The sequence below is a fragment of the Talaromyces atroroseus genome (genome assembly GCF_001907595.1).
Source record: "Talaromyces atroroseus strain IBT 11181 chromosome Unknown scaffold_0, whole genome shotgun sequence".
In the NCBI taxonomy this organism is placed as follows: Eukaryota; Fungi; Ascomycota; class Eurotiomycetes; order Eurotiales; family Trichocomaceae; genus Talaromyces; species Talaromyces atroroseus.
In genome coordinates this window covers 2,118,061-2,131,580 of record NW_017971432.1, presented here as the reverse complement: position 1 = coordinate 2,131,580, position 13,520 = coordinate 2,118,061, and the positions used below count along the sequence as shown (strand labels likewise).

Genomic DNA, 13,520 nt, shown 5'->3' with positions numbered 1-13,520 from the left:
GGCTGAAGAAAACCCGTGATGGCGCTCGCCGCTCGGACACGCCGCAGACCCGAACGCCTGGGAATATGAATATGGGAGCGCAACGAGTCAGTGCTTCCGTCCAGACTGACTAAGACAACCTGAGGAGAAATTTCCCGCTAGACCAGGCTAGATCGGGGTTAGCGGTACGGTGTACGACGCTGACAGCCAGACTTACACATGACTGGACCAAGCGCTTTCCGTTTCCGGAAGTTGGCCCTTCGAGACGGAAGGTTTGGCCCAATCAGCTTGCGTCAACTGACCCGTGACGACGGGCTGGGAGCACCACCCGGCCTCGCTTAGCCTGACGATCTTGCCGTACCGTTGTGTACGGATAAATACTACTAGTTCTTCACTAAAAAGTCAATACGTTGAAACATTAAACTTGAAGTTGCTTCTTCTGATTCTGATGATTTTATGTACTCCGTGCGACGCGTGGTAGAATCAAGAGCGTATGCACTTCGTTTATAAACCCAAGCACATGCCTTTGCCTTACAGTTTAGATTTGAAAGATCTCCATACTAACATGCCAAAGGAGTAGTCCGTAGTATTTCCTCGATGGACATGAATGCGTAGATTTTCTGTCAATTTTATGAAAATGTGGCTAGCCCACTAATCCTGCACCATTTGCTAGACTTAGGACTACGTATAAGCTAATCCTGCGGGAACGCCGAGTCCCTGCCCTTCGTTCTTCAGGATGATAGGACGGTCTACTCCGTAGTACGTCGCAGGATTCAGGAAGCACCCGTTATAAGGTTTGCTTTTCTTCTTGCAAAAGCTGGTACCTCAGCAGACCCAGTGCCGTATAAGGGAAGGCCTGCCCCTCTCTCCACCCCTGAACGGCCAGTCCCACTGGCTGTCCGGCTGTTCTGCACTTTGATTGGCTCGTCTCCGGACAGGGCCTTGTAGAAGAACAGAAAGGATGGGTGGGGCTCCCCGCTGAGGAAGGCGGGTCGTCTGCAGCCAATCGCCTGATCCGGCTGCATTGTCTCCCCGGCGCCCTCATGCCGGGACCGCCTGCTCCGTAGGTCTCCAGTACTATTTACAACCTCTGCAATCTTTGCCCTCTGGGACGATCTTCACAACCCATGGCTCAGTACCTAAACGGAGACTTATTGAATGCATTGACAGACTATCGTATATTATTCAGACTCGGCCCGGAGCATATGATACGTACATACGTAGCCTCGTCCCCAATATTCGAAAGGACATAGGGCCATGCATAAATACACAATACATACATTATTACACACGCTAGGTGGACCCACCACCAGTCAACCTCACCCTGGGCCAAGGCGTTTCTTCGTCTTGTAATTACACACGTACTAGTCTGTCCGTGCCCTCGGCTCGGTCTTGCAATCTGCAAAGACTCCGTGCGTTACCTACCATGTTGCTAGTTAGTTATACGACTCTGACGAACGATCTCCTTCTGCAACTAGCCTTGCTGCTACCACTCCGCCATGCAGTCTGCGACTTAGCTTCTTCCGACTACTCTTCTTCCCATCCATCCCATGTGCCTTCGTCTTGGACACAGTCACTGTTCCCATCCTGCATTGGCGGGATATCGGTGGTGAGAAGTGAGAGAGTGAGAGAAAGAGAGGAAGGAAACCAAGAGTGGAAGTGGGAAAGCAAAACAGGGGAGAACAAGAAGTTATACAGAAATTAGGGGAGAGGCCTGTCGACAACATCGCATCGTCATCCGCAGACACAAAGACAAACCGTTCGGACGGAACTTGGACTCGAGGGAAAACACAAGAACGTATGGAATCACGGTAGTGCAAGGCAGTGCCAGGCTCGATTATACTTACCGTGCCACATACTCGCTCCGACGTCCCTTCGCTCCCTTCTCGCGCTCATCTCATCGCGACAAAAGCCTACAGGCGATCGGGCTCTGAAACCATGTCTTCTAACAACGTGGCTTTGAACAATAAGATCAAGATGACAGCTGCGTCGAGACCAGGGCTCTTGACGCCGGTTAACGAGACTGAACACTCGTTCAGCCGTATCAGCCGAGAAGGAAAGAGGATAACCTACAACTTGAAGGTTATCCAGCAACCTGAAAGAGCTCGTGCCTGTGGTGCGGGTGCAAAGTGTAAGGAAATCAACACACCCCAGAGACAAGGACTCATTGCTAACATTTTCTACAGCGTCTGCCGACCGTCGCCCTGTTGATCCTCCCCCGGTGGTTGAGTTGCGTGTTTACGAATCCGATGTTGACAATGACATGAGCAAGACCGACATCACCTTTGCTTACAATGCCAACTTCTTCCTCTTCGCGACGTTGGAGAATGCGCGGCCTATCGCCCAAGGTCGTGTTTCCGGTCAGGCTCCCAACTGCCCTGTGCTTACTGGCGTACCAGTTGCAGGCATTGCTTACTTGGACCGGCCTGCTCAAGCCGGCTATTTCATCTTCCCCGACTTGTCCGTTCGTCACGAAGGTTTCTACCGCCTCAACTTCAACCTGTATGAAGAAGTGAAGGACGCAAAGGATGCCGACAAGGACACTCCTCTTCCCTCTCCACAAAGCCAGGCCTCCTCCGGCAAACCCACGGCACCAAAGTCGTTCTTAAACTTCCGACTGGAGGTCAAATCCGCCCCCTTTCAGGTGTATAGTGCAAAGAAGTTCCCAGGACTGGCTACCAGCACTTCGCTCAGTCGGGTTGTCGCCGAACAAGGCTGCCGTGTGCGTATTCGTCGTGATGTACGTATGAGAAGACGTGGTGAGAAGAGCAGCAAGGACTATGGGGAATATGATGAAGACCGTTACGGCCGGTCATCATCGCGTTACGCCACTCCCACACCGGTTGAGCGCCCTCGGTCGGCCAGCACGGCCAGCGCAGTTGAGCCACCGTATGCTTATCCACAGACGCCGCGTCGAGATTCTTCTAGCCATGAGTACTCTGCATACCACACTCATCACCCAGTACCACCGCCGCCACCAGTGGCACCAAGTCCATACCAGCACTCTCATCCTGCCCCCCCACCACCGCCTCCGTCTACTTTGTCTTCAGGTGCACCTGGATATCTGACATTTGGATCTACACCAACATCATACCAAGCTCCACCATTGCCAGCTGCACCACCTCCACCTCCACATCGTGCTTATACTCCTGGTTCTTCTACACCAAAATCCTATTCATCGCACGCTTCATTGCCGCACTCCCGCCATCCGTCAAGCTCATCAGAGCATGAGTCGGTCCAAATATCATATCCTACGCGTTCTCACAACCTGCCATCCATCCTAAACCCAGCACCAGTGGAACCAGCTGTGGGCACTCCGTCTTCGGAAAACTACCATTCAGCAGCATCAACACCGACATCACAAACTGCACCCCAGCGCTCGCGCACGCCGTCCTCGTCAATCATGCTCCCGCCCATCAGTTCATTTGCATCTTCCGTTCCTCCTCCGCCGCCACATTCTTCCTCGCAGCATCCTTCTGATAACCTGCATCAACGGAGACCGTCTTATTACCCAATTGAGACTTCGCTCGCAAAAAGATCCCACGAGGACTCGTTTGGCAGTTACGACGCTATTGCACATCACAAGAGTGTCCGTTCGGCGGAGAATGATTACGCCGGAGTCAACATCAACAACCATAGCAGTGGTCCTACTCCTACCGGACCCATGACGAAACGTGGAGCGCTCGAAGTAGAAGAACCACAATGGGACCGTCCACAGATGGAATATCGACGTGCAGACGGCAGGATGTCTAGCAAGCTCCAGCTTGCAGTTTGATATATATATATATAGAGTATATCGAATTATGACAGGGAAAAACGGTGTATTGTTTTCTTTGTTCTCCCCATTTCTACTTTTATCAACGGAATATACCAGAGACTACGATGGTGCTTGTTGTTTATTTTCCTTTTTTACTATTCAAGTTTTGGAATGGATCTTGGTTTCAGGATTTAGGATATGTCATGTGGACTGCTACTTGCCTTGATGTCTCCTAACTAAACCATCAAATTCGTTCTCAATCATGTTTTACTGATATCGAATTGTTTGTTTTGTAAGAAACCTTTTTGTGTTGGCACAACTTCTTCTCCTGTACATGTTTATGGAGTCTGCTTCATTTTTCTTCAATTTCTGCGTGGTTACCTTTCTTATACATTATACACTGCATAGCAAGCAGTATGACTCGCCTTGTCGGCATATTTTTTTTCCCCCATTTTTTTCCCCCTCTATTCTTCTACATTCCCTCTGCTATCTTCTTTCTTCTCTTGTACGAGAAATCATTTCTTATGTGACAACGCTTTGGTTCAGTTTGCTGCTGTTGTTGGCTTCTTTGCTTTTCACATATCTTCTGTGTGTGATTTTTGATTCCTTTCAATTTCATTCTCATTTTCCTCTAAAGAAGGTATTGTCTTGCATATCTTTCTTCCTGTCATCTTTTTCTCTACATGGGCATTCAGTATCAAAGCATGCATGCATTTCATGCCATCCTATCTTGTCTATCTGTGATTGATTGACTTGCGACAGTTGCATATACTAGCTATATACAATATTACTCATTTTATGGTTGAGATTTTGAGTTGCGTAGAACACTATCTACGTACTAGTTATGCGGGTGTTTCGGGTTGGTATGAAGGGAGAAAAGAGAGATGTATAGTAGAGCAAAAGAGTCAGGTAGTTGGACTCACTATCTATTGGCCTACACAGATATTTATAAATATATTTATATGTTGTACATCGTATATATTTCAGTTATTCACTCATTGGGGAGTATGCAAGAGGTAAATAAACGGTGCATGCCGTGATGACTTAGGGCTCCGTTGCCGGTCTCGTGACCGGGTTATCTTATCGGCAAATGTAAACAAACACAAAACCATCCCATACCATCCTCTCATCCCTTCATATTATCCGTATTGTTTTGTTCATTCTCGATTCTTTGTACATTCTGGCCTTAATTCTTTTAATTTCCTGACGAGAGACGCTTTCCGTTCCTTTGTTTCCGTTCCTTTTCCCTTTTCTCTTCTCTGTTCATATTGGTAAGTCGCAACCAAAGCACCCTTCTCTTACCTTGCCATGGAAAGACAACACTTGGATGCTGCGGAGGTTTGTTTTTTTTTTTTTTTTTCTTTCCCCTCCCGATCAAATATGCCATGTCATTTTCATGTTATCAATTTTAAGTGATATATCATACTAATCACGGACTCATCAGCATCCACATCACACGCTTCCATACATTGACGTCGAGCTCCAATTCGACCCGCTCCAGGCTGACCCGCTGCTTCAGAAATCGCTCGTGCTCGATGACAGCCACAATACCGCCGATGATCTTCTTTCCGACACAGATACGTACGACAGCCGTAGTTTTAGCATGATGGCTGCCCCCAATAGTTTGGGCCATCACAAGCGCAAATTGTCGCCAGACGAAGAATTGTCAGATTCAGAGTCGACAGACGCCACTTCTGACATGTCAGGAAGATTCGATGATGCGGATGAGGAGTCAGATGTCGAGCAGCACCAGCAGCAGAGCACAGTGGCAAAGACGGAGACGGAGACAGAAGGGGATGCTGCTGTTGTTGCTGCTGGAGCAGAACAAGTGCATTCGGCTAAGCGTGGGAGATCGAATGGCTGGCCGCTGCAAAATGAGATTGCATACGATGAGAATGGCATGAAGATCGATCTGAGTGCACGAAGGGCCACCCCAACGCCCACCCCAACGCCTACAAAGACAAAAGCAAAAACCAAAGGCACGAATTCGGCATCACCACGTGCAAGATCCGCCGCGCCGGTGCTGCGCATTCGACGCTCAAGATTCATCGAAGGAAGTATGAATGATCGAGTTAGCGAGAAGCCGCCAAGCATTTTCTTTCGGGACGATCAGATTCAGGACCAGAACCAGGGATATAACCTGTCACATTCTGACGCCGCTGCGGGTGGAGAGAAGAAGACTCTAGAGAAAAGATCGTCAGGAATATTCCGGTTTGGGAAGGCTATAGCCTCAGCTTTTCATCCCTTTGGATCCCGCGGTGCCAACAAACCCGAGCTTTGGAGAAACTCGCAAGACGCCGGTGGTGCCAAGTCACAGAAGGAAATCATGAAGCAAAGACAGATCAAGGCAGAGCAGGCCTATGCTGAATTGAAAAAGTCTGGCTACAAGGGCACGGGTACTACTTGTTCCTATGCCAATACCAACTTTAATTACAACAGCAACAACAAAGTTGATGCTGGCATCGCCGATGAAACATGGAAAGCGATTCAAGAGAAGATGGGCTACAAGGTAGCCAATGAGAGCCGGATCTCACAGGACGATACTCTTGTTGCTGCGCCTGGAGCCAGGGAAGAAGCGCTCACTCCTTTATGTGCCGAGAAGGGGGTTTCAAAGTTCAAATCTTTCTCTGAATTGCGGAAGCGCACCTCAAACCTTAGCATCCCGGCGATACGATTTCGTGATGCGTCTCCTATGGGCATACCGCCGTCTGACCGAGAGGACGAGCACAACCACAACTCACATCGAAATATGGAGCGACGACAGTCGCGCAAAGAGCTGAATAGACAGGCCAAATTGCTGAAAAGAGTCAGCAATCTGGAAGACAAGTTACTGCGAGCTCGACGAGAGCTGCGAGAATTCGTCGACTTGTCTGACTTGGCCGACGAAAATCATTGTCAACATCTACCGACAATACCGACTATCTGTGTCGATGACGAGCACAGTCGGCCTAGCGCTCTGCCTACCATTCTCTCAGAGAGGCTTCTCGACGACGGGCATGTTCACAATCCCTTCGAGACTGAGACAGAGTCTGATACCATAAAGCGAGGAGCTAGCCACAAGAGTGCGATGTGGCCACCTGTTGACAGCCTGTCACGCAAGCGTAGACAACCGATTGCGGCCGTAGCTGCAGATGACTCTGAAACTGAGGTCAATATGATGCATCACAACGTCGATGATGATATGGATTGTGAAGTTTATGACGCCGACTGCGGTAAGGCATACGATGACAACTCCCCTAGAAGCACCACAGCAGCTAAACGTGTGCGTAATAAACTTCGATCAACGCGAGACAAGCGAGCCTCCAGTTTGACGACCAAGGCGAGTCAACGTCTGAAAGCCAAGCAGTCGTCTCGCAATTTGCGCCAGGTAGCCAACCAAAGTGCGATTAAGAACAACAGCGATAGCAAAAAAGACGAGAAAACAACCAGTAATCATCTTCAGGAACAAGAAGGAAACAACGCGTCATCTACACCTACATCATCCGCGCAAAAGAAAAGAGGACGGACTTATTATGGTGACGACGACGAGAATATCCCGCCTGTCCCACCCGTTCCGCAGGAGTTGTTGTCAGGAGATAATGGTAGTAGTAAGATTACTACGAGGGGGATGAAAGCTGTTTTGAAGCCGAGAGTTCCGTCGAAGGAGTTTTCTTGGCCGGAGGATATCTTCTGAATTGCTTATGCCTCTTCTTCTGTTCCACGAGTATGGCTCATGAATGATACAATTCCTTTTTTTTACAATCCCCATTTGGTTTCGTTTCTCTGTGATTTATCGACTTGAGCGGATTTCACGATGATAATGATGGAGGTTTTTTATTTTATTTTTATTTTTTTGATGACTATTTTGATTGTATGCAGGAGTATTTCTCCTTTATGTAATCAAGATTTCTACTTTTTTAGGCTCAATTATTCCCTGGACCTGTCTATTTATAGTAGGTTCTCGTGATGATAAAATCCGTAAAACGTCAACTTAGAAAATCGCCGTCGCATTCGGATGCGAGCCTACACCTCCTATACGAACAACAGCAACGTTAGCATACGCAAGTTCCATCAATAAGAAAGAGATAACGACAAACCATAAACCACATCCGGCGCACTCGACAAAAAGAAAGTCCATCTTTTCTCCCTCCTACACAGCGCCGCCAACTCCTCCAAATCCCACATTTCGCCCAGCGGCATCCCCCACAACGCAAGCACATACTCATGAAACAACCAGTCCACCTGGCTTGGCCAGCGCTCAAAACTGGGCGCGTCACCGGCCACAGCAGAGAAGTAGCAGTCATGTAGCCAGTCGAGGGTCGCTTGTTCTTGTTTGATCCCGGCCCATTCTTGGACTTCCTCTTTCCCCGTCACCTGGGAAGCAAATACATGCACATGTCTAGAAGCGGCTTTGTGTCGCTGCTCGTCCGTCAGTGAATGGTATCGCGATACCCATCCGGATCTGATGAGGAGGATGTCGCCAACTTGGACATCGCCCCCGTCGCGGGCCGGTAGGAGGTTGATTCCTTGCGCAGCAGCGCAGGCTTGCAGGTCGCTGAATGGAATGGCGTGGCCGGTATATGGGTCATATAACTTTCCCGGCGTGGACTCCGCATAACTCCAGTAGTCGAGCAAAATGGCGCGGCCGGATATTCCTCCTGTTGTTGTTGTTGTGTGGTCATGGCTGACGGTAGACGAGCTGGAGGACCAGTGGTGAATGCTACATTTGGAATCTGGGGCGTCTGGGGCGACGATGTCGGATGTTTTTGTCTGTTTTTATATCAGTCATGATGAGCCTTGCTCATAGGAATGTTTCACCAACCCCGTTGTAAAACAAGCCACTCTTGACATGCGCGAACTAACCATTCCTCACTCAGTATGCGATAGAAGAGAAGATACAGAGGGAACAAACATGTCGAAATCCATCCCACTGACTCCCACTTTGCGGGTTCATATTGTCAATGATATCATCATAAGCAATCCCCCCTAAATCAACAACTCGATGAGTTGCCGATTTCCGGCCAAATGCCGGCGATGATGGGATTTGTAAGGGGAGGCTTGAGTCATTCATTAGCATGACGCTTAGGTACGCGTGCTATCAATGACCTGAGTGGGTTTACATACTCCAATCGAACCGTCTGCCCAGTTCTGATCTCACTCTTTGCTGCGTTTGCTACGCGCTGCGCGGTGAGCAGATTTATTCGTCCTTTCTATCATTTTATTAGGTAGTCAGCGCATACTTTCTTCATGCCGGAGAGACAGACACATACATAATCATTCTCACCCCACACCCAAGCTGCATCTTTGGGGGCCCCGACATGATGAGGAATCGACGTGGGCAGCTCGTGGCGTCGTGGGAAGATGTCGTTGCTGGGGTCCCAGGGTAAAGAGTTGGGGTTTTGGGACCTAGGGTTAGGGGTTTGCTCTATGAGAGCGGCAACTTGCTGGGGTTTGTGGGCCATTCTTGCTATTTCTTTTCTTTTGATGGAAGAGTTTTTGAGTCTGGAATAAGGCCTTCTCTGTATGTACTAAGAGATATCTTAAGAGACGATACCTTGACAGTAGATGAGAAGGAGTAACTACCGAGAACCGAGAACGTGAACCGAGAGGGACTGGTACGACGGAGAAACTAGTGGATCAATAGATCGCTGGCGACTGTGGGGAAAAGAGACGACTCATTGGCTCTGATTGCCATGGTATGCATCATTTTGCGCTGATCCATGCTGATCAGATACATTACCTAGGTAGTATATCTTCAGTGCGACATCGACTGTAACGAGAAAGAGAACATGGAGATTCGTGACGGGTGGATGCATCATTAATTTCAGTCTACATCATATAAAATTTTGACTTTTGACACTGCTGTGGGAGATAAACAACATGAAAGCCCGGGGAGGCTATATCAAAAGCCATATACTCGCAATTGAATATAATGTACAAAATCCGAGGCTATATGCCTATCGCAGCAAGCACCTCTGGCGAGTTCCAGAAAGCACAACGCTGCACAATATCTTCATTGTAATCTCGCGGTTCAGACCCGGTGCTTGCGAGTCGTTTGTCTGGACCACCAATGACCTGTAGGTTATAAGAGGACGTCCAAGAGCCGCTGCCGGCCGGCAAGGCTTGCGACCATCCAGTGATGGTGCCATTGACGCGCGATGGATTGCCGAAGGTCGCAAACGAGGCCCAGCTGGTGCTCATCTCCGAGGCGAGCTGAACATCCGATGCCGTGGCTATCGGAGCGAAATCTGGATCGGTCGAAACTTCGTTGAAGATATAAGGGATGTCGCTGAAATGAGGGACTCCGTAGTATGACACACCTTCCGCGTCAAGGAATGCAGTGAACACAGTCTGGTTCAGCGCGTACAGATAGCTCGAAACACCGGGTTCGCTCGCGTACTGGGCGTTGGTCTGTACCGTTAGCAGACTCACACATGTCATCTGGCAATCGCGTATCATTTGACTAGCACGGAAGTACTGCGCATTAATTGGGGGATTGACCGAAGTGTCGTTGGAGAACTGCGAGATGGGATAGAGCGCTAGGGCCTCCTCGATTGAGGAATTCGTGAGGCTCGGGTAGGTTTCAGCCAGAAATGCAGCGACGTCGGACGAGGAATAAAGCTCTGTGGGGGTGAAGAAAGCCCCGTCATTTTCAGCCCAGCCAGAGATGACGTCGATATCCCTGACAAACTGGCCTGTCTTGAGCAGCGTCGACGGGCTATCGGGAATGAAGGACGACGGCGACGTTGGGATGAAGACGTCGAACCCGCCAGCTCCTGCGACCTGGGCTTCGATGTCGGTCGCAGCATTCAAGAGACTCAACATGGGTAGCTTTTGCAGACACCGAAGCTCCTCTCTGCTGTTGCTGGTTGAAGAGGTGCAGTTGACCAATTCCGTCACTTGGGCTGTGCGCTCTCCCGCCACGTTCGTGGCCGTGCCTGTATCGGCGGTGGCGCCGCCGGATTCCATGATAGCTCTGCGGAAAGGGGCTTTGGGAACCTTGCCTCCATACGCTGTCATCTGCAGAGCCACGCCCGTCGCGCCGTCACTTTCACCGAAAATGGTGACCTGGTCGGGATCTCCGCCGAAGGCAGCAATGTTGTCTTGAATCCACCACAAGGCCAAACGTTGGTCCAGAAGGCCCGAGTTCAGCGAATCCGTCTCATTTAACGCCGGTGACGATGCAAACCCAAAAATACCTAGACGGTAGTTCATTGCCACGTAGATGATTGGGAGGCCTTTTTGAGTTGCGCTGGCAACCAAAGCCGTGGGATCGTAAATGGGATCGTATATTTGCCCAATCGTGTCGCCGCCGCCATAGATGAAGACTAGCACCGGTAATCGCGAGAACGGCGATGTGTTGACTGGTCGATCAACTCGCAATGTGAGGCAGTCTTCAGAGATGTTCGTGACGTTTGCGAAGATGGGAAAGTCTGGATCAGGGTCCCGTAACTGTGGACATGCCGCACCGGATTGACTTGCATTCACCACCGAGCCGGCAGGATATGTGTATGGTTTCGGGGGAATGAAACGGTTTTTGCCGCTTGTGTCTTGACCAAAGCGGATATTTAGAAACGACTCGGTCTCGACTGACAAGGTTCCTGTGAACCTAACATCGGCATCTTCGAGGTAGACGGATGGAGCAGTGTCTCTCGGTGGCACAGAGCGCGCAAGGCTCGACGTACACAGTGTCCACAAAATGAGAGGAGTCGTTATAAGAAGCATTGTGTAACACTGAAAAAATGGCAGTTGAGCTGGCTGTACCATGGCCGGGACAGGACCAGCTACTTATGTGCCGTGGACTGGCCATCGCCATCAACTTAACGAGGTATTACGACTCAGCTTTAGGATGCGGTTGTGGGGCTTATGGAGTGCGATCAGTAGAAATATGCGCATTGTCGAAAAGCTTATCCAGGCAACGATATTCGAGCTGTTGGTTTTCTGCGCCCCATACCGTTTACGGAAGTGATTGCGAACATTGGCGCCAAAAAACGAGTGTTCAGACCATGACGAATGCTCTGTTTACAGCATAAGCCCAATGACCAACTAAAGCCCAAAGAATTGACTGGCTAAAAATCGGAGAAGAAACTCTTACCCACAGATTTTTTTGTCAGACAATGTGGCACTATCGCCATGTTTGGTCTAGCTGCAGGGTGCTTCTCCACAATGTTCACATTGGGGTGCGTGCAGCTAGTCAGAAGGGGATGCTGCAGCGAGTGTGCTTAAAGCCTTAGAGCCTTAAATACCTTATTTTGTGTGGTTCTTCTATCGGGCTGGCAATGAAGATCATGTTGGGGAGTGAACCTTGCAGTCAGTCGCAGACTCTTCACGCGTATATGAGTGTGCCCAATCAAGGCTCTTTTGAGTTTCCCACATATTCGTCGCAATAGTTGCCAAACGTCTTCCGTAGACAGAACGGCAGCTCCTCGACGCTGTCCCGTTTCTGCTTCATGTAGACTGTACCGTCATTAATTGCCTAACATATCATATTCCGCATCTTCCTTAACCTGTTTGGCTGCAACATCATCTGCCACAGTAAACACGTCAAGTGAGTGGCCTTTGCTACAGGCAAGGTCGTAGGGCCGCAGTGGATTTCGTTCTGACACGTTCAGAGCTGCGGGGTTTTCATTCAGAGCTCTACTGCAATGCAAAATTCGTATGATAGAACCTGGAGGTCGAGGACGTCACGTTCCCATTGGCGAGATGTTCGATCAAAGCAATCCATTGTCCAACGAGGCTCCTACATTAACAAGGGCCTTCTTAAACTTTCCACTTCAATCGCCGTATCGGATTTCCAGGCCATACCGGAGGCAACTGAAATACTCATGTAGAGTGAAGATTGTTGGCTTGATGATGAGACCGGTGTCCAGAAGGTCCATCTTACTGAATCTGATCAGAGCACCTCCTGATGCCGTGCAGTCAGCATCCATGAATTTAGGCCTTCCTGCACTCGGAGAGAGGGCGTTGACAACATACCTGAGTTAGATATAGCCTCTGCTGTTAGAAGCAACGCGTGTAAAGGTCGCGGCTTGCTTGCTGGAGAACGACAAGGAGCAGGCACAATCGCGGAAATACGTTGATCCGGGCTGATATGACAAGGGCAGGAGCTTGCTTGCTGGCTGTACCTTCCGTTTTGAAACCACCCGGTGCACTTGGATTTCTTCCTCCGACACTCAATTCATCGCGTACGCTCAGGCTCGGTATTGCTAGCGCTGATTAGGTGAGTACCGCACAGATGCCGTTGGCCACTCCGCTGTTTTCATGTGCCCTCCATCTGGCCCCGTGTCAAATACATACATAAATCTTTCGCTGCTGCTGGATGCGACAGCGCCGCCTGCCCTTGATTCCCAATCGGGCATAGCGTGCTGAGGGCCCTCCCTGTCCGCAGTTTTCCTCATCCCTCAGAAAAATCACTGCGATGGAGCTTGTCCCGTGATCTGGCCAATGGCGGACCCTGGCTCGTTCCGTGCATTTCACCCTCAGGCTGCGCACCATTTGGCATTCAGGCTCAATTCCCCATCGTCCAACCCTTCCAACGCCACAATCTCCAGTCCATCGACTGCCTTCAGCAACCCCATTCGCTGTTCATGTCTACTTCGGTCCCGAGAAATCTACTGCTAGCTAACTCATCAAACCAGCCCCGAACTTGCTTTTCCTTCCGCAATCACCTTACTCGACTCCTCTTCTCGCCTGCATTGCAGCCAACCACGGAGCAACGTACTACGGGCTTGGGTCCACTGCGTCTGGAATTGCGAGTCGCATCTGCATCGTCCATCCGCCGAACTGCGGACTTGCTGCCCCCCCC

The 13,520-nt window shown here is 49.8% G+C and overlaps 4 protein-coding genes across 4 annotated transcripts; 2 read left to right on the top strand and 2 right to left on the bottom strand.

The window, feature by feature from the left end:
- Nucleotides 1-1,917: 1,917 nt before the first annotated feature.
- Nucleotides 1,918-3,754, top strand: UA08_00752 (hypothetical protein; the record flags this gene model as incomplete). The annotated part of the gene is made up of 2 exons (XM_020260593.1): nt 1,918-2,110; nt 2,166-3,754. 2 exons carry the CDS (start codon nt 1,918-1,920, stop codon nt 3,752-3,754), a joined length of 1,782 nt encoding a protein of 593 aa, XP_020123920.1.
- Nucleotides 3,755-5,044: 1,290 nt separating this feature from the next.
- UA08_00751 (hypothetical protein) lies at nt 5,045-7,409 on the top strand (the record flags this gene model as incomplete). Its single annotated transcript, XM_020260592.1, has 2 exons — nt 5,045-5,074; nt 5,181-7,409. The coding sequence occupies 2 exons, from the start codon at nt 5,045-5,047 to the stop codon at nt 7,407-7,409; spliced, it is 2,259 nt and encodes a 752-aa protein (XP_020123917.1).
- Nucleotides 7,410-7,706: 297 nt separating this feature from the next.
- UA08_00750 (hypothetical protein) lies at nt 7,707-9,177 on the bottom strand (the record flags this gene model as incomplete). The annotated part of the gene is made up of 5 exons (XM_020260591.1): nt 7,707-7,747; nt 7,813-8,485; nt 8,628-8,772; nt 8,840-8,925; nt 8,986-9,177. The coding sequence occupies 5 exons, from the start codon at nt 9,175-9,177 to the stop codon at nt 7,707-7,709; spliced, it is 1,137 nt and encodes a 378-aa protein (XP_020123918.1).
- Nucleotides 9,178-9,664: 487 nt separating this feature from the next.
- On the bottom strand, nt 9,665-11,440 carry UA08_00749 (hypothetical protein; the record flags this gene model as incomplete). The annotated part of the gene is made up of 1 exon (XM_020260589.1): nt 9,665-11,440. The coding sequence occupies one exon, from the start codon at nt 11,438-11,440 to the stop codon at nt 9,665-9,667; it is 1,776 nt and encodes a 591-aa protein (XP_020124434.1).
- Between the last annotated feature and the right edge of the window lie 2,080 nt (nt 11,441-13,520).